At 40.3% G+C, this 21,366-nt stretch overlaps 1 protein-coding gene across 1 annotated transcript; it reads right to left on the reverse strand.

Annotated features, from left to right (window-relative positions):
- Nucleotides 1-215: 215 nt before the first annotated feature.
- Nucleotides 216-5,846, reverse strand: LOC145990470 (uncharacterized). The gene is made up of 2 exons (XM_083126163.1): nt 5,176-5,846; nt 216-534 (listed from the first exon to the last, which is right to left on the reverse strand). Exons 1-2 carry the CDS (start codon nt 5,844-5,846, stop codon nt 216-218), a joined length of 990 nt encoding a protein of 329 aa, XP_082982289.1.
- Nucleotides 5,847-21,366: the final 15,520 nt, after the last annotated feature.

Raw genomic sequence — 21,366 nt, forward strand, 5'->3', positions numbered from 1 at the left:
CAATAAAAATAAATTGAACGCTACATAATCAACAACCTGCTTGTTCCGATTTTTGCGACGTGTTAGTAGCTAAATGTACCCCACACCAAACTTACTGCACATAGCAACGAGCACCGTCAAACCATTACCTTCTCTCAAGATGGTCTTGGTCAAACCCGATCCTCCCAGATGACGTAATGCATACGTACTTCACATAGCAACGAGCACCCCCTGCGTTACACTGGGTACTGATTACTAACACATATTAAAAATTCACTGAAAATGGTAGTGTGGGGGAACTGGTTTCTCCAGATGAATTCATGCAAGTATGAGGGAAACAGGGCTTCAGATGTACCAAACTGGCGTCTAATTTTCCTTTTTGCTCTCATCCACATGTTCTCAACATTTTGTGTATGGACCTGTGCATCATTGGGGTCTACAAAGTTTTCTTGGTGGACCACAACCTGATGTTCGTAGACGCCGCCTCCAATTTCGTTTATACGGTTGTAGGCTCTCCAGGCATCTGACACAATGATAGTGCCAGGTAGTATAAACCTGAAAGAGGTATAAAATGTTTTTAACACTAGAACGGCGAAGGATTTGATAGCCCGTAGAACAGCGGAAAGGGACCATTTTGACCCCTCATAAGGAATGCATTTAAAATTATAATTATTTTACAAAGGGAACATATTTTTATTTTGTATTATTTTCTGCGCTTTAGGTATTATAATCACAGTGTTTAGGTGGGTTTATGATATATTTTGATATCAAATAAAAATGATAATCGTCAACAACTGAATACTCCAGAATACGCAACATTTCACTACGGGAAACTGCTACTTGATGCCAATGTCCATGAAGACTTTCTCCTACCCCCCTTGAAGAGGTCTGTTCTTAACAGCCTCTTTTTCGCGAGAGACTTGGATTGTAAATTTGTGACGTCATCGCGGACGCAAGCTTTCCCTCTGCCTTGAAAAACTCATTTGAAAACAACGATGAGTTGTCAATATTTTCCAATAGTTACAACTAATTTTTGACTCATTATATCGTTTACTCACTATAAAGAATTGTATTATTGTATTATTATTACTATTGTCTTTTGTATTTCTAGTTACACTTTTTTTGTATGCAACTAATTCCTATGTATTTTTTCTTCATTTTTTTGTATGTTATTTTTTTATTACGTTTAGCTTACTGCTCCATAAGTTTATATCATCTCATATGTATTATCATATTGACAAGGGTTAGGTGGCAGAGCAGCCCTTGGCTGAACCTCGCCCGCTGAATAAAGAAAATTTATTATTATTATTATTATTATTATTATTACTTTATTTCTGGGGCATGGCATAGATAGAAATATGTTTCGGGAAGAGTTCTTGGACGCTGCTGAATTATATCACATGTAATAATACTCGCAAAATTGTCTTGATATTACAATATCTGCCAATAATACTATAAGACCAAAAGCGTTAAATGGTCGACTTTCGATCTCGCCACCGAAGTTCCCGTGTCTTGGCCTGGACATGCTTGTTCTTCACCAATTTCATCCAATTATCACTCATCGTTGCGATTAACCAAAAGTGGTAGAAATAATTATGGATTAGCTATGTGAATAGAGGCCGGGAGGGCGTCTGACTGCTACGAGACAGAGTTCGATCCCTTATGTGTGTGATCTAAGGTCGGAAATTTTCCGGCTTTGTCCCTGCATGAAGCGACTTTGGGGTTCATCCAGCCTCAAATAATTGGGTTCTTGGGGACAACCCTTGGGGTGGGCTAAGTCAGCGGGAGCGTGATGGGATCGAATATGTGTGGTTAAGGGCACGGTGTAATGTGGAATGGGAACTTTACCTTACCTATATGAACAGTAAAGAGATGGTGAAAGAATACGTAACAAAACACATTCATTATCTACCTTCATTATTTTTATCAGAGATATGTGTTCTACTTAGAAAATTAATGTAAATAAATAAATAATGAAATGAGAAATTTATAAATTAACAAAAAGATTCATTGATTTGTTGTTTGAAGTCCAATTTGTGCACACATAGACTAATCGGGACTGGACCTACAGTTTAAAGTGGGATCCGAACCACTATGTGCCTACACCGGGTATCGAATTCGAGACCACATGATAACAAGGCGACGACGAGATAAACGAAAAGGTTGTTAGTTCCAGGTGATAAAAATATAACGTATTATTGTTATCATCATGCACTTATTTCCACAGACAATGTCCATACAAAACTAATTCATTCAATAGCCGGAACGCCAACCACAAATGAATGGACATGTGAACTACTTTGATTTTATTTGATTTAGTTAATTTTACTTAACTTTTCTGCCACTTTTGGCTAATTACGAAGATGGGATTAGTGATGATGATATGATTAAATTGATGAATCGACTCTCACAAACACCCATTCAGGGATTCGAACCCGGGAGGGGGCCCCTGGCGTCGTAGCGCGATGTGCTAACCACCACTCCGTCACGGTGGCCGGCTCATGGGAACTAATAATAATAATAATAATAGTAATAATAATAATAAAATCGTATTAAAAATGTAATGTTATTTATAATATTATTATTAATATTATCATCATTAGTGATTTTTTCTATTTTTATTATTATTATTTATGTTCATCATAAAAGCTACTCTAAATATTGTGGTATGATCACAAAGGATCGTGCGGGGTGTAATTAGTGACCCTTTCTCAATACACCTAAATGTCAACCTCACCATACTGCATTATCCAGGCTAACAAGGTTTTGGCGTCCGATTCCATGTTGTGCTGCCAGTATGTACTATCAATATGTACTTGTAATTGTCCCCAACAGCACTGATCGAATTTCTTTATTTTTATTTCTTTTTTCGGGCCACACACGGACAAAAGAAAAGTTTTGTTCAAGTAATATATCTCTTTCCTCTTTACCTATTATTAACAAGGTGTAATAAAGGATGGACTTTCGTGTATTATGTCGCAGCAGGAGCTGAGTGAGTTTCGACAACGAACAGAGTTAAGGAGCGTTCCGGCTCACTGATCATACCACAGACAATTGTCTGTGATCATATTGTAATCAAGTATTTTGCTTATTTAGTAGGTACTTGGCAACTTTTCCGGGGGAGCTTGACCTCCCGAACCCTCCCTCTAAATGCGACGTTGCATTGTTGCGACAACAATTGCGTACAAATACTAATCGAAAACATTCGTGCCTCCAATGCGCTTCCATGTAAAAAGACTGGCGAAGGAAGGAAGGTGCTACCACGATGACGTCACAGAATTCTCACCCGCGGGGGTTGTCAGAAAGCCCAGTTATGGCGGGACCTACCTACATGACGACTTGTGAACTGCGACAAGTGGGAACATGCTATAAACGCAACCTACGTAACGCCGATATTTCAGTATGCATAAATTAAACTTTATAGGGGTCAAATTGACCCCTCCCGCTGTTCTAGGGGTATAACGTGAAATTTCACTGAAATAAATTGTACTTTCTAGATACAAGAGCAAAAAATTACGAAAAGTCACAAAATTTCAAGAAAATTATCAGAAAAACGAGAGAGTTATTAAAGGAGAAAAGTGACTCCTCCCAAGTGACTCCTCCCGTCGTAGTGTTAAATATTTGAAAATAATGAATAAAATAAAACTCTATTATGAATTTTACCCTTTTCTGTAATCATGTACAGTGGCTCTCAAAAGTTTTAGGACAACGACATTGTATAATAGACAACCCAACTTTCACAAGGTGTTGGTGGGTTGCCTGTAGAGCTGTAGAGCTAGGCTCAATTTCAGGGTTGCCACATGCACAATAGATATTTATGAAAAAACGTGAAAGGAATAAAACCAAGTATTATTGTATAAAACTATAAAATATATCAGCATTATATCGCAAATGACAAAAGTATTTCCGAAAGAAAGATTTTCTAGTACTGCTGGAAACTGCAGTCTCTTTGCTCCTTCCACGCAATCCCGATCTTCTCACGTGTTCATTGGTGGGGCCGTCTCGCGTCAGTACTTGCGCAGTCACTTGTTTTCAATTGCCTGCTACATAGATAACCGAGACGTAGTGTAATTCGCATACATGTATCAAATGAAGAAACTTATCTTGTACTGAAAATTCCATATAGAGTTTTAAATGTTTGCTACAGGAACACTTGACTGGAAACAGGATGACACAATTCCCTTGCCAAAAATCTAGTGGTTTGAAATTCATATGAAGACATGAAAATGGCGATTTAATAAATTGCAAGTTTAAACGAAGTATTTCGTAGATATTCACGTAGGCCTAACCTCGCGTAGCGCCGTTATAAAATTATAAATAAAATATCCACAGGCACATTAATACTATTACAAAGAAAGAAATTCACAGTTAACTTTCAAATACAATAAAGTAATTCTAGAAGTACAGAGTTATTTGAAAATTTTGATCTCTTATGTTCTTCTCTCCTTCTTCTCACCCCTGTTTCTATCTCATATCGTCTCCCCTCCTCTTCTCGTCTTTTTTCTCCATCCCACTCTTCTCCACTCCCCTATGCTCTCATTACTTCCCTCCTCTAATTTTCCTCTTCTCCTTTCGCTTCCTGTCTCCTCTTATTTCCATTCGTGTAGACTCATCGATTCTCGTTATTTCAGAAAGTATTTTGTCACTTGCAATATAATACTAATATTTTAAATATTTTTATGCACATAATACTTGGTTTTATTCCTTTTGCGTATTTCATACATATCTTTTCTTCATGTGGCAACCCTGAAATTAAGCCTAACTCTACACGCAACCCACCAACGCCTTTGTAAGTTGGGTTGCCTATTATAAAATGTCGTTGTCCTAAAACTTTTGAGAGCCACTGTACAATAGGGCCGTAAGAATGCACATGCGCAAGATACACGCGTGTTGCGAGGCGGAAGTTAGGTTAGGTTACATTAGGTCATGAGCCCTGCAAACGTATTTAGATAATAGACTCTAAAAAAGAGAACTGTCAACGTTGTAGGTCTTCCGCCTCTCGAAACGCGTGTATCTCGCACATGCGCATTCTTACGCCCCTATTGTACAATATTACTGGAATTTTGTAATAAAAAAATTGTGTCCTAAGCAAAAATATATGCTCCAATTAGATGCACATGCATAAGGAAAACACACCATGTAGGTTATTAGAAACTTCAGACAAAGGCATTATTTCAAAAGTTGAACCCTACTCACCTTTCAATTATGTTGGATAAGGTTTCTGCTGTCCTGTCCGGAACCTCAACCATAAAACATTTTCCGGTACCTCTTTCAACACCTCCGAAGACCCAGTGCCCCTCTCGCCATTGACCTCTATGGTACTTTCTGTGAAAGAACTTGTTTTCGTCGATCTCCACCACTTTTGACTCACCATCTTCATTCAGCCCACCAATCACTGTGGGATTGTCTGTCAAATATTGTTCGCAAATATCTCGGCAAAAAGAACACCAGTCCACAATAGTGTGTTCGGAATGAACTCCAAGCCGAGCCTCATACGCAATGTCACGCTGGGGGTAGTCTCTGGACCATCCGTACATTATTTTAATGATCTGCTTTAGTGTCAGGTTACTTCGACTAAAAAAAGAGTCATTCCTGATACTAGCAGCACTGCGACACTGCTTACACATCCAGCGATAACCATCAGCTCGCTCAGCTCGCTGAATAAATGACATCTGTATTTGGCAGTTCTGGCACAAATACGAATTGTGCAACAGACGTCTTTTTGTCAGCCAGATGATGGTTTCCAAAGATGTTCGGAAAGCCAGATCATCCCAGGTAACCATTTCGTTCCTGATCACGTCATTCCCCAATATCTCTAAATGATTTACTATGGAAGTCGGTGCAGGAACGCCTCTTCTGCCAGCCATTTTAATACACACAAACTGAACTGAATGAAACTTATAAAATTTACTTAATTTACACTAAATATCGCGCCAAACGTACACTGCTCGAAATGTTAAGTAACGAACCGAAACGGCAACAACAATCAATGACTAGCAAACTAGCAAACTAGAAAGAACCGCTTAGTCCAGAACGTGAAACAGAACGTCGACGTGCGATTTCCAGCCCTGCAAACTTAAGAGTATAGAAGGAATAGAGAGAGCCTAAGCATGTTTTCTGCTCGAGGGGAAGGGGGTGAGGTAAATTTCGTCATCTTGGGATGTGTCACAGTTACACAGCTGAAGCATTGGTGGAAGTAGGGATTTGGACGGTATTGCGAATCTTGCACGCGCAACCTGAGCCCGAAACAATTATGTTAAGAGTCGGGGTTCGCTCCATTCCATGACTTGTCGGTTTTTCCACGTCGCAACAAAGGGTTCAGCTCGTATCAGTGGCGCAGGAACGTTTTTCATTTGGGGGGGTACAAAATTCAGCCTCCCCTACTCCCCTATATATATATATATATATATATATATATATATATATATATATATATATATTACTTCACAGGTTTCCATTCCTGTATAATGTTAAGGCATGGGGAATATTCCATTTTAGAACAGCACGCACGAATTTCCTGTTATTTAATGCTAAATTTGAACAAATAATTTTTATTTCTTTGTTTTTCTTAGAATTTATGATAATTTAAGATCAGATAATAATTCCGAAACATATAAAGCTCTGAACCTTGTTCTGGGCTCATTTTGAATTTAATGGAACGGAAAATCAGGAGTTCGAAATGTGAAAATAAAGATACGTCTATTCATTTTAATGCAGGTTGCGATTTAAAGGGTGTGAGGAAGATTCCCGCCCCCACCCCTATCTTGAGCCATTCCAATCAGGAATAATCATCTCCCACTTACTGGATATAGAAACCATATTATTGAATATATCATACTTATAAAGTTCCACTTCAGTTCAGATCATTTTAATGTCCCATGTCTACATATAAAAATATCATTAAAAAATTCATGGCAAAGCATTTATTTGTAATATAATTAGCTGTACCTAATGAGGCTGTTCAAGCACTGAAAGTACTATTATTACACATACAAAACCGAAATCCTTCAGGTCTCAGAGCAAGCAAGGAAAACCATTCGCTCGAAAGTTTATTTCATTTCAATCTTTGGTGGACAATATGAAGAGCCAGCCAAGGTTTCTTTTCATATGTAGTGGTATTAAATGTAGAATGTACGTACAGTCTGAGAAAAAAATACCTGGGCCACGGGACGTAGAATTTCGTAACGTCTTAAAGCCTGTTGTTTATGCAACCCAAATAACAAAATATTCGCTTAAGTTTGCCTGGTGATTCTGACTTCTCGGGAAGGATTGAGCTTTGATAGCATGAGTCACATGACTCGTGCCCCAGCCACAACAAACAGCTGGGTGCTACGATGCCTCCAGAAGAAAATTTCAGGAACTGGTTTCTTGACAAGAGCTACTCGTAAGGAAATACTATTCTATCAAGTGATATTAGAGTCATTGTCAAGAAGGTTCGCTGAAATGATGGTTCTCATCACAGACCACATGCCACACGTTAATTGTTTAAGTCTAGTTCATGCACTGGACCTACAGATTAAAATGGGATTCGAACCAAAGCCTCTCTACTTGGTATTGAATTCGGAAGCCTTTCATTACATGGCGAAGACGTTACTACTACGACATCAGAGAGGCAATGGAACCCCTTGAGAAAGAGATAAGCGAAAATTGCTACCTGACAAACCATATTTGCCCGTAAATTTTAAATATAAGACAATATTTTGTACTGACAGTTTCGAACCGTGGGAGAGGCATATATTTTTTTGTACCATCGTCCATTTCACGAGTTTATAATTCTTCCTCACCGACACGAGTAACGCGAGTGGTAGAAGAAAAGCGAAGTAAAATAACTGAAACAGAAATAAAAGGAAAAAGCGAAATAAATTTTATTCATAATATTCTGCAGTCACTTGAGTTGTATTCACGGGATGCTATCTTTAAAGAAAGCCGTGGTCTCTTCCTTGTCTTTTTCGCTTTCTTTGTGCTCTTGCTTCCCCCGTCACGATTGGTCTAAAACTAATTAATGCGACGTTAATTAAACAATCCAAACAACGAAACAATGCACAATCAACTGCACAAGACAACATTCCAAATGTTTTCGAATCGGAAAACAATTGAGATGCTGTAAAATGACTTAAGATGCAGTAATAAAGTGGGAATTCGGTACCGTATAGAATTAAATCGGTAGAGATGTTCGATTTGATTGGATGTTTGTTATTTAGATTTGCTATTCTTTCACTTTTGGCAAATAGCGACGATGAAGATGAGTGATGCTATGATGAAATTGATGAAGGGACACTTACCAAGGACACCCACGCCCAAGTCGAGATTCTAACCAGGGACCCATGGCATCGTAGCGCGCTGTGCTAACCACTCCTCCATGGAGTGGACATTATAGCATATTTTGTGTGCTCAATTGGGATCAATCAATGGAATGAATAGGCATATTATATGATTAATAAATTCATATCATAATACCACGTCATATTATTCGGCACGAAGTAACATCAGAGACATTCAATCTTGCATTTTTGCCTTTCAACTAATTCTTTGAATTCAGGTTAATCACAACAATAAGATAAATTATGAAGAAAATGATAGTGAATGTGGGATATTGACAGTTATTACGAATTTCCTGAGAGAAACAACATTAAGCAGGCTCGGTGGTCAAGCTCATTAAGTGATTGACATTCGATATCGTCGCCAAAGTTCCCGGTTTTGAGTACCGTCCTTGTCGGGGGTGTTTGACTATTTCGTCATCAATTTCGTGTAATGGTCACTCGTCCTTATCGTCGCGATCATCGAACAGGGAATAAAAATTATAAAAATAAATACGATGGAAGAGTACTTATTTCATCTCTCACGAAATCTCCTACAAAACCGGAATATATAAAATACATGTATATTCATTCACATACATTTTCGATTTCTATATTTAACTAGTCGAGACCGAGAACGGGAGAGCAATTTTCAATTCGACAAACCGAGAGACGGAGAAACTGTCAAGTCTCGTTTCTTCTTGGCACCTCCGTAATCGAGTTGTTCTGTTTGTCATTGGCTTTGTATTGGCAATTATTGTCATTATTCTTCCCCTGCAGGTAAACCATAACGATGAATTATGATGAAATGAAGCAGATAAAAGGGCAAGAACAAGAAAGTCATGCCTGTTCGGGACTCCAACCCAGAACCTTATGTAACGAGATTTGAAATTCTGGAGAAGGCGTCCGTGTTTCGCTTGGTTTTCTCTTTCCTCTACTTCTCTTATATTATCATACATGTATAATAAAAATGGATCTCATACGATATGTTGCGATTCATAATTGTGCTGGTTAGATGCTACAGATGTGAACTCCAACCTGCAATATATTATTCCCTTTTGTTTCGTATCTGGTTGAACATGAAATTTTCTTACACTGTGACAATTTCTTTCTTAGTTTTGGTTTGCTGCACAGATATGCTAATCTGGACTCGACCTTCAGTTTAAAGTGGGATACTAACCACTATGTGCATCCATCGTGTATCAAACCCGGGATCCACTGATTACAAGGCGACGACGTTATCACTACTCCATCGAGGAGGCCCCATGACAAAATGTTATTCACTCGATCTCTACCATAATTTATTTCAGCATTTACAGTTTCGTTTTCTTCTACTTTTTACCTTTTGTTAACTACTCTTATACAACTCTTTTTGCGTCTTCGAATTTCTTCTTGTTAAAAAAAAAAAAAATAATACATGCAGGCTCTATAAAAATCCCCCGTTCAAATAGATAAAACGTTCACTCTCGAGAACTAATTTACATGTTTATCACTAACGTAACCATTAGGAAACTATTGAAATGTTAACTGATATAACTGCAGATGAAACAATACTTACAGCCACTAACGAAATATCTATTCTTGTGTAGCCTCACAGACAACAAGTATCTGGTGAGTCATTCACTCTTGCTGACTACGGGCGAAGGTCACTGAACTAAAGGGTGGTGGCAAGCAAGCAGGCTTGTGCTCTACCAAAGACGAGGTCACGTGTTCCAGTTATCAATGGCGTACGAAATAAGGAGGAACACAGCTATCTGACGTATGTTTTGGTCCCGTCATTGCACGTAGACAGTGGCGTATGCTGGTTCTAACGAGTGGGTAATCTCCGACCTTTTGATCCTCAAACTCCAAAAGTTTCCGTGCAATTTATGTCACGCTCCATATTGGATTTAGGAATATTGTGTCGGAATGTTTGTCTTATTGCTACGATCACAATCAATTAATTCTCGTTATTGCAGTTTACTATACGCGTAGAATTTCAAATAATAAAACAAGACAGTATTATAAAGCTATAAAAAAACAGCCTGTGAAATATAAAAATGAAAGACGTGCACTAGTGAAATAAAAACCCGCAATATTAATTTAAGTGCAAAATTCAACTTACTCCAGGACCCGATTACTTGTGCTGTACTACATCCAAAGCACGCTGTTTGTCCAGTTGCACGTCAATACGTGTCTGGGCGAAAGATTGCAGCTTAACAAAGGAAGTTATGTGACTTTTGGATTTTTCATGTTTGGCACAAGTGTTGCAAAGATTACAGTCACGCGTCCATACATTCTTTTCAGCCCGGAAAAGTAAGCACGGCGAACAAAAATGCAAAGCTTATTAACACTTATACTTCCTGTCAACCATGGTGTTTTGTCATAATTTGCTTGCGAAAATGCCTCACATATTCCCGATTTTGTCTTTGTGTGTAGAAATAAGTTCAAGCGATGACACTGGCCTACCTGTATTAACAATTTGCAACTTCTCCTGAAAAGATCTTGTTCCAAAAGGTTTCACCAGCAAATCTTGTATCACATCCATTACCCTTTAACACAGCACTATCACGACAAACACTAACACCTAAATAAATAATAAACACGAAGCACAGCACGAAGCCAACGACTACACGCATTCAGTTTCACGCGCCAAACTTCTGTTGTTGTGTTCCTGGCTCAGAATGAAATTCCCTATGAATAATAAAAAAAATCCCTTTCCGAGCTCGAATTGACAGGTTTTTAAAAGTTCGAATCATTGCAGGTCAGAGTCAGAATTTTATTTCGGGATGGGGATCATCCCTTATTATCAGCCGCCACATAAATTTGAAACAGTGGGGTTAGAAGTCCTGAAGATGAATCTCAGATTATTACAACGTATTAAGCAAAGTGTTTAATCCTGCTAATGAAGTAAAATGAATTACCACTATACACTTTTTAAATTAGATATTTGTAGGATTTCGGGGAGGGGGGTTTCCCTTTAAAAAAATATTCAGTTCCGTGAGATAAGTATTCTCGCTGCTTTTGAAGATTAGAGAGGAGAAACAATCACTATTTTTGTAAATACAAGGATGGGGGGAGTCAGCAAATAGGTGCTTTAATTGCTTAAACCTTGAATTTTAATTCAGTTTGCTTCATCTTCAATATTTAAGCTTTTCCCTTTTGATAAATTTATGTTCAAGTAACAGAAATCAGCAAGACAGAAGCAAATGTAAAGTGAAAATTAGCGTAGAATTGGTTTGCCCATGTTATTCAGTTTTCCTGTTCTTCGCACTCTACCGGGTATGTTTTCCCTAGTTGAGCGGAGGGAACGGAAAAGGCTCTCAAGGTTGAGAGTGCGACCGGTGGACTCTCACAAGAAGGAGCTTACCCTGGGCACGGAATCACCGCGCCTGAAAAGCAGTGTTTCCTCCCCCTCTTTCCTTTCTCCTCCCTCCTCGCCAAGGGTTGTAAGGAAAGCGGGAGGAATGACGTCAGGGTGAGATTGTGTTCGCAACGAATGAATCAAATTTGAGTGATATGATATGCAACCATTGGAAGACTATTGAAAGAAAAGCTACGGGAACCTGCCAGTTTTTCTACTGCAGACAGGAAACCATAAACATGCAAGAGAAGCTTATATTCTATGAAACCTGACGCTATGTGCTCGAATACTGGCTATATATAATCCATAGAGGCATAGCAACGTTAAACAACCTCTTATATGATACATATAGGTTTAAAAAGGTCGCAATACAAAGATTGTGTGCGCCTCACTGATCGCGTAGTGATAAGGCCTTGTAATCAAGGGGTCTCGGGTACGATACCAGGTGATCGCACATAGTGGTTCGGATCCCACTTTAAACTGTATGCAGTTCAGATTAGTCTATCTGTGCCGGTGACTCAGTCGGTAACGCGTCTGACTACCATGCTATAGGCCCCGGGTTCGATCCCCGGCCGGTTCAAGCCCGGGAACTTTTCTAACGTTGGAAGCGGCCCCGGCGCCCACCCAGCGTCGAATGACGTGGATACCTGGGGGAAACCCTGGGGGTAAAGGCGGTCAGGGGCGTGATGCTGATCACATCACCCCCCACTCACGAACGAATCAAGAAAGTATGGGGCGGCGTGATGCTGATCACATCACCCCCACTCACGAACGAATCAAGAAAGTGTGGGGCGTTACCCCCACACCCCCTATACGCCTTCATGGCGTAGCGCTAAGCACAGGTGAGAACTTTACCTTTTTTTTGCATAAAGTGGACTTACAACAAAATTTAAAATTGCGATAAAGATTATGATAAGGTATTAAAGAATTGGGTCTAACACATTTTTTTATTGTTTACCAATGACCTTGTTAACGGTGGAAGCGGTCCCGGTGTCTACCCAGCGTCGAATAACATGGGTACCTGGGGGAAACCCTGGGGGGTAAAGGCGGTCAGGGGCGTGATGCTGATCACATCACCCCCACTCACGAACGAATCAAGAAAGTGTGGGGCGTTACCCCCACACCCCCTATACGCCTTCATGGCGTGGTGCTATGCACAGGGGAACACTTTACCTTTTTACCTTGTTAACTAATATTCTTAATTTCAGTTTCAAGATGAAATCGGCTACGAAATAAAAGGAGTGGGTTCATATTTCTGTTACGAAATTCCACTTTTGTAGTAGACCTGTGCCACACTAAGATGTGACATAATAAACAAATCTGAGACACTTTCAAAGTATTAAATTGCTATCTACGTATTTGGGAATAATCTTTCAATATAATACTTTTTTTGGACGCGTCAAATCATAGTATTTAATTCCTGTTTTAGCAGCTTTAAGAAACCTGATTTTTTGGGGGGGTTACAAATGTCCTTTCTGCTCCCGTCAAGTTACGCCTATGAAAAAACAGGAATTCAAAGTAAAAGACTGTCCCGACTAAATCGGGAGACACGTCTGATAGATTTACAATTGGGAAAATCATAATTAAGCTTGTAGTTGAAAACAACCTATTTTCATATATTGCATGCAGCTCTACTTTTTCTGCAATGTGGATCAAGAACTGGGGACGTGGAGAAGCACAACACTCCACGTAACCAATAGTCACGTGACCCTCTTTACTTTCCTGTCATGTTGACCTTCGCGTGGAACACATTTCTCGGTGTTAAGACAGGCAAAATCACCCGATCATCGAAGGGTGCAATATGTGTTGCCTACCCTCCTGCATTACTTGCTCCTATTAAAGCCTTATGGGGAAGAACTTTTTTCCATGACTGTACATGCGTATGTTTTAGGGTGAAATGCCAATTCTTCGTCCTCCGTGGCGGAGTGGTTAGCAGTGCGCGCTACAATGACAGAGGTTCCGGGTTTGAATCCCGGCCTGGACATGGGTGTTATTTGTGAGTGTCTCATCATCAATTTCATCATAATCATCACTCATCCTCATCTTCGTAATTAGCCAAAAGTAGCAGAAATGCGAAGTAAAATAAACCAAATTAATCAATCAAATATTCCCATCTCACTCAAAGACCTTGTGAATCGAATCCAAAATCAACTGAATGTGAAAGCGGGTTCAATGCAATAAACCTTGTTCAATGCAATAAACCTAACTTAACTGATTAGAGAAATCATTTAGAAGTTTCAAATCTACTTTTCCTTTCAATAAATAGACCCCCAGTGCATTGTTTTCATGCAGAAAAATTTGCAAGAAGTTGGATCAAGTCTAAGCATCACAGTGCCTTTGACAGTCCAACTGTCAAACCATAGAACCTGCAGTGATTCAATTTCTCTCGTACATTCATCTGATTTTCTTACAGTATGACTTTAGGGTTTAACTTAAAATGGCGTTGTGTTTGTGTTTCATTGTATATCAAATTAGATTTTAAGCAATTAGTGTCTAATTCTCAGTATACCTAATACATAGGTAAAAATAAGTCCTCCTCCATCTGATAAAATCACAAATCGCACCGTTTTAATGTGTAGGAAGCATTTCAATGTACATGGGAATGATATCGCGATGAGACGAGTCGAGAATTGTCACAGCCTCATTTCGTCTCCTGTGTGGCGAGGTCGTTCTTGTTTGTGCTTATTCTTGTCTCGGTTTCAGATCAGAAGTTATTAAAACTTTTTCTAGATTCACTTCATGCTCAGATAGGCTAATCGGGACTGGATCTACAGTTTAAAGTGGAATCCAAAGCACTGTGTGTGTGCGTGTGGGACCCCTTAATTACAAGGCGAGGTGTCTCGTCCTGTCCCACGAAATGTTTAGTATAATCAACATGTACATTGTGTCACCACTCCCACAACGTACAATATCTCATTAAAGCAAAAACTTTAGTTCATAACGTTTTTCTGCTTTACATCTTGTTTCGACACTGCGAACCATCAAAACATGGAATTTTATCCTGAATAGATTAAAACGGGCAGCACAGGCTTACAATTGTCACTACTGGATTTACTTTGCAATTACAATAAATAAAATACACAGCTAATTTCAAAAATATATTGATATACACTTGGTATGTCTGAAAAGATATACCATTTTAAATTTATTTTAAGCAATTTCTTCAAACATGATAACCAGAGTTTCCAACGAGATCGTCTCTTACATCAAGTACCGTATTGCTTTGATTTTGCAGAGATTTATTTCATTCTCGTCTTGAAATTTGAGAAAAAAACAGATTTTTCTTGTCTTAGTAACATCTGTATTTTCAACAAATCTCTTAATACGAGGTATATAGGTTTAAGTATAGTTTTCCAAATACCCTCTTACAAAGTTATGAAAATTATGAGTGAGGTACAGGAGTAGATTGTACCCCCCCCCCCCCCCAAGTTGGTCAGTCGTCTCTAGTCTCGTTTGTGTATTTCATTTCGGAAAATTCCATTTGAAAAATTCAAAAGACAAGGAGGTCAGTCATATATTCTTCTGAGTTCTGACTAAGATTTATATCTTATCTTCGAATAGACGCGACCGTTTCTTGAGAAAAGTGTACTCCCCTTAAGCAAAAGAGCATTCGCCTGCAGAGTGATTTTCTGAGAGTAGGCTAAACTTTACCTGATTCCACTGTTCCACACACATTTTAAATAATTTTCATCTCCTTAAAGAAGTTTCCAAGAACACAGGTCAATGAACTAAATCATAGCAAGCACAATGTAGTAAAATAAGTTTACAGTGGTTTGAATTTCTGTGGTAAGGAAGATAATGGTTATAAGTTATAAACAATTTAAACTTCTTTTATTGAGCTAATTGAAAATAGGTTATTTTAACAGTAGCACCTTGCGTCTGTCAAATTATCTAAGGGGGTACAGTGGGTACAATTAGATTTACGGATTTAGGGGGTACAGTACCCCCCTTGAAAAATTTAGGGGGATACAATGTAACCCCCCCCCCCATCGTTCCTGCACCACTGAGCTCGTTTAAGTTGCAGCAAATCTGGACGTGCATAGAACAGAGACGTGTAACACTCATTCCGTGACAGTCGAAGAGAGACACCCAAGAACAGTGGCGCGACCACAGGGGGCATTGCTCCTCCCCCAACCTTCGACGGAAGTCAATTCTAGGGGGCAAACATTGACGGTCAAAGACACCTGCAGGGGGCACAGGTGAGCAATTACCCCCCCCCCCTCGTTTTCAAATTTTATGCAAGTAAAGATAAATTTCGTAACATTTTTCTTGCTCGCATAGCTCCCAATGTCGTTTCTCAGTTTCGTCAAGTTCAGATCCGTAGCTAGAGGGCGGCGGCCATGAACTCCAAATGATCTAATGAAAAAAATGTTTTTAAAGAGACAATGCCTTGGCGCCCCGTGATATTATGTGCGCCCTTATAAGGGCAAATAGGAAGGGGGCAATTATTGATGGTCAAAGGCACCTACAGGGGGAGGCACAGAGGAACAATTGTCCCCTTCGATTTCAAATTTTATGCAAATAAGAATACATTTCGTAAAATTTTCTTGCTCGCTTCGCTCGCAATACCTGCTTTTCTCAGTCTCGTCAAGTTCACATACATAGCTAGGGGGCTGCGGGAGTCGGCCGAGGATGCCGAACATAGGCGTGCGCTGACCCCTGATTGCGGGGGGGGGGGGGGGGGGGGCAAAAACCTTGAACCTCCATATTTAGTTCTACGTTTGTATAATTGTGTCCCCCACCAACATATCTGTTTTCCTTTCCTTTTCAATGCGTAATGCATGTAAATGTACGCTGCAGCGACTTCCATGTTCGTACACACTCAACTGGTGAAACTCGAGAATGTTGCAGTTACGGACTCCGGTGCGGATTGAAAAACATTCATGCCATAACATCGGCGCGTGCATTGCCTTGCCCCGTATCAACCTTGATGCGTTATGCGGTTACGGAACGGTATTCTGTTACGCCTATGTGGACGCGGCTTAATATCTGCACATTTCAATGATACTGAGAGTAAACAATAAATAAGAAGCTATGCCTCTCTGCGGAGCTTTCGGATGCAACAACAGACGTTGCAAGAACTTTTTTTTTTAAAGGAATTTAGAGGTCCAAGAAGATTACGTTTCCCAGATAAACATGCTTACAAAACATATTTACCTTTATTATACACGCATTTCTGTTGTGATGTTTTTAGTAATATTATTATTAACGGTATGTATAAAATTATAAATTAAAAAATTACCACATATTGGAATAGCAAAAATCGTTCGCAAGTTTCCTAAAGATAACTATTGCGAATGTTTATACATGTTCCGAACTATGTGGATTGTAAATTCGTAACCAACAAAGAGACTTCAGACATGAAAAAAGAGACACGTGTCGCTTGGAAACCAAATATCATAGATAAATGAGACCTTCCGGACTGAAGTGACACGCCAAACTGCACGTGTCGCTCGAACTGGGCCATTTTCTTAATAACAGTCCATCGGGTCGCCTTGGTCTGTTTGTGGCACATGCATGGTCATTTTTTTTATTCAGACCGAAGTGGCCTGTGACGCTTGTCGCCTCCAATAATGGTGTTTTAAGATCGAATGTAGACGCGACGTGGGGACGATCCTGGCAACGTTTACACCAGCCTGCCTCAGCGGCAAGATACGCCGCAGAAGCTTGCATTGGTGAAATCCTCAAAGCGGTACTTATCACTTGTTGTTTCGATATGAAATTGTATCTATTCATACCGAAGCGACAAACACATGCCGCTTGGAAGCAAACCCTCAGAAATCAATGCAACTTTTCGATCGGAAACGACACGGCAAGCTTCCATGTGTCACTCAGACTGTTCCGTTTTCCCAATAACATATATCGTCTCACCTGGGTCTGTTTGTAGCGCATGCGCGGTGAATACTTGCTTTTAGGGAGATTTTACACCGAAGCGACACGCGGCATGTGTAGCTTAAGGATTTCACCAATCGAAGGCAGGCTTTGTGCGACCTGTCACGCCTTTACAGTGTGAAACGTTGCTGTTGATTGGTTCGTACCCAAGCGACACGTGCCGCCTGTCGCTTCGGTGTAAATTCTTCCCAAAGCAAAATATTTACCGCAGTTGAGCAAACAACACAACGAAGCGACACTACGCATGATGTTGGAAAAGCGACTGTATCCAAGTGACACGCGAGCGACAAGCGACACGTGTAGTTTGTCGTGTCGCTTCGGTTTTTAAAAAAATGCATTTATTTCTGTAGTGTTGCCCACGAGACGGGACGGCTTTTTAAAATTCGAGACGGGACGAGACTGACCACCTGTCTCGTCTCGTTTTCGAGACGAGATACTAGACGGGACGAGACGTCTCCTGAAAAGTCTCGAAAAAATATAAACAAAACAACTAATCAATTGCAAATATTTATTTATTCGGAATAAAGCATTTTCCTTGGAAACCCAAAACAGCTTCTATTACAGGAATAGAGATCTGTAAAATTCCCCCTCGAAAAATCCTAATTCGTCGCACGTTGTCCGGAACGAATTTGCCCAGACTTTAGCCTCGTGTCTCTGTATCTTCCTACTGAAATTTCCTCAGAATACCTTAAATCTGGCAACTATCTGCTACCCCAAGAGCTCTCTTCCATTCATCCTTGCGCAAAACGATCCGGAGGTAGTCACTGCCATTGTTTCCTACGGCCCTGTTCCAGCCATACTGGCGACAATCGTCATAAAATTTCTCGCCCAAACAGACCCTTCTTTCATTTGTGACCCTCTTCTCAAAATCCACAGCAGCCTCGAGTGCTGGTTGCAAACTTCAAAGATTTCGCACTGAAAACCTAGGTAAAGGTAAAGTTCCAAGTGCATATAACACAGTGCCATGAAGGCATATTTACGGGATGTGGGGGAAAGGTCATTTTGGAGGCGAAGTGATCACCATCACACTCCGGCCGCTTTTGCCCTCCAGGATTGCCCACATGCACCCATTGATATGAGGCTGTTGAGCCCCGGAGCTACTTTATGCGGGGACAATGCGGAATAATTCCGACCTTTATTCACCCACTCCGGGGTTCGAACCCGGGTCTCCCGCCGGCAGTCAGACGCCCTAACAACTACACCACCGCGGCTCTAAAAATCTAGTGCAATTAGATACTCTGCTTTGACGTAACGAACATAAAATTTGCCTGAAGTCATAGGAGTAATAAGCGACATGCGACAGCAACAAGTGTCGCTTGGAAATGAACCCACAGTAATAAATGCAACCTTCCGAACGGAAGCGACTAGACCGGCAAGCGTTGCTTTGTCGCTTGCGTGGCGTTCGGACTGGGCAGTTTTTTAATAGCTTGCATTGTGTCGCCTCTGTCTGTTGGTAGTGAATTCACAGCGAAAGCTTGCTTATAGACTAAGGGAGATTTCACATCGAAGCGACACGCGACCCGTAACACGTGTCGCTTCAGGATTTCACCAATCGAATGCAGATTTGTGCTGCCTGCCATGCTCCTACGCTGTGAAACGTTGCTGTTGATTGTCTCGTTCCAAAGCAACATGTGTCGCGTGTCGCTTATCGCTCCGGTCTGAAATCTCCCTAAAGGAGCTTGTCGCTTGTTGCTTTGGTGTGAAAACCCTGTGTCGCTTGTCGCCTGTCGCTTCAACCTGAAAGCTATCTTGTGGAAATTCACACCGAAGCGACAAGTGACACGTATAATTCACACCTAAGCGACAAGCGACACAATCTTCTTCAGTCGGAAGGAAAACATTCACCCCGCATCCGTGAACAACGGACCGAGGCTACAAGAGACACGTGCAGCTTTTCGTGTGTCTTCTGTTCGAAAGGTTTCATTGACTACTGAAAATTCGCTTCCAAACGACTCGTGTCGCTTGTCGCCTGTAACTTTGGTGTGCAGAAATCTTGCTCACATCAAACTCTTCAAACCGAAGGTGCACGTCTCGCTTGTCGCTTGCTTGTTGTTCTCAGCGTTGCCAGGTCATATTTTCAAAAATCGGGAGATCGTCCCCTGAAAAATCAGGAGATCTGCTTAAAAATCAGAAGAACTAATAATAGCGTATTATCAACGTTCTGGTGGGGGGGGGGGTTGAGTGGGAAAAGCTTCCCACTATCATTATTGAACGTTAATTATTAATTTTAGATGTCAAAAAATAATACTGTTATGTTACTACAAATTTTATTATGAATTTGTACTTCAAGTGGTACGATAACCCCACCCCCTTAATTCACCTAAGGTAAAGGTAGTTTCCCCCAACCAGTGGCGATGATCGAGTGCCAAAACAGAGGGGGTGCAAGTGACAGTACTGGAAAAAATCCGACCTCTATTTTCTGTTCATCTCTCAGAAATATTCTAAAATAAATGGTTGTGACTGTGCATGGATTTATGTACTTGGCGTTTAAAAGTTTATGGAAACATTTCGTGATTTTTGTGTTAACTAAGACTAGAGCTTCAGCCATTACGAATTCGGGGATATATTTTTGAATTACTCTACCTGATAACACCTTAGCTTGCTTTTATTTAAAATTAGACAAAGTTAGAGGATGTAAGAACGCCCACAGTTTTTTTTAACAACACATTCAAAGTATACTCGCATTGATGGTAATGGAGAAGGGCTATCATGCCTGAACCCCCGAAATATCCTTGAATTGAAATTTTACTTTCAATCAAGGAAGGTAACCAACCAGTATTACACAGATTGATTGATTGATTTGGTTTATTATACTTCGCATCTGCCACATTTGTCTAATCATAAAGATGTGAAATTGATGAAGGGACACTCACAAAGAGCACCCATGCCAGTCCGGGATTCGAACCCGGAAACCAGTATCAGACAAGTCGCAGGTTTTTTCTTCAACTTTTTTCCCAGTCACTCCAGACTATGTAAATGCTAATTAAATCGCCTTTTGCATTCGAGGATTATCTGGTATAAAATCGGGAAAGAGAATTTCTACCGCCACAGTATTGATTGAGTATAAAGGTACATAAGAACAATTGTAGTAGCAGTTACGCTCAGAAATGGCTTAAATAAAAACATGAACTATTATTTCTAAGTTAAGAGACTGCGACGTACAAGCATAGGTATAAGTCTGCAACAACAGTTTACTAAGCCGACCTCCGTGGCTGAGTAGTTAGCACAGATTGATTGATTGATTGATTTAGTTTATTTTACTTCGCGTTTTGTGCTTCTTGGCAAATTCGATGGGGATGAGTGATGAAATGATGAAATTGATGAATGGACATTCACAAACAACCAAGCCCGAGCGGGATTCGAACCCGGGACCCTTGGCGTCGCAGCGCGATGTGCTAAAAACTCGACCCCAGGGTCCGGCCGTCTCGGGATCGAATCTCGGCCTGGGCACGGTTATCTCTTTATCAATTTCATCATATCATCATTCATCCTCGTCTTCGCGATTAGCCAAAAGTGGCAGAAATGCGAAGTAAAATAAACCAAATCAATCAATCGACATTTTACTAAGAGCTTTTGTAACCATAACCTTTAGCTGCATTCGTTATGTGGACTCCCTTTTTATCCGAGTTGCAATAAACACTACCATAAAACGGAAAACTTGTTCCTATGTGTGGGTGGCAACATTGGTATTTAGTTGTAACCAGTTTTCAGTTACCTCCCCTTTGACAAAAACCGCACCAGATGGGACACCCATGTTGGAGTTCCCAATGCACAATGGGCTCAAGAAGCCGCGCGTCTTTCCCAATGTCATCAAGCCTGGTATAACCATTTTCTATGGTATAACCCTCCTCCACC

This window comes from Lepisma saccharinum, chromosome 7 (assembly GCF_977018435.1).
Source record: "Lepisma saccharinum chromosome 7, izLepSacc3.1, whole genome shotgun sequence".
NCBI lineage: Eukaryota > Metazoa > Arthropoda > Insecta > Zygentoma > Lepismatidae > Lepisma > Lepisma saccharinum.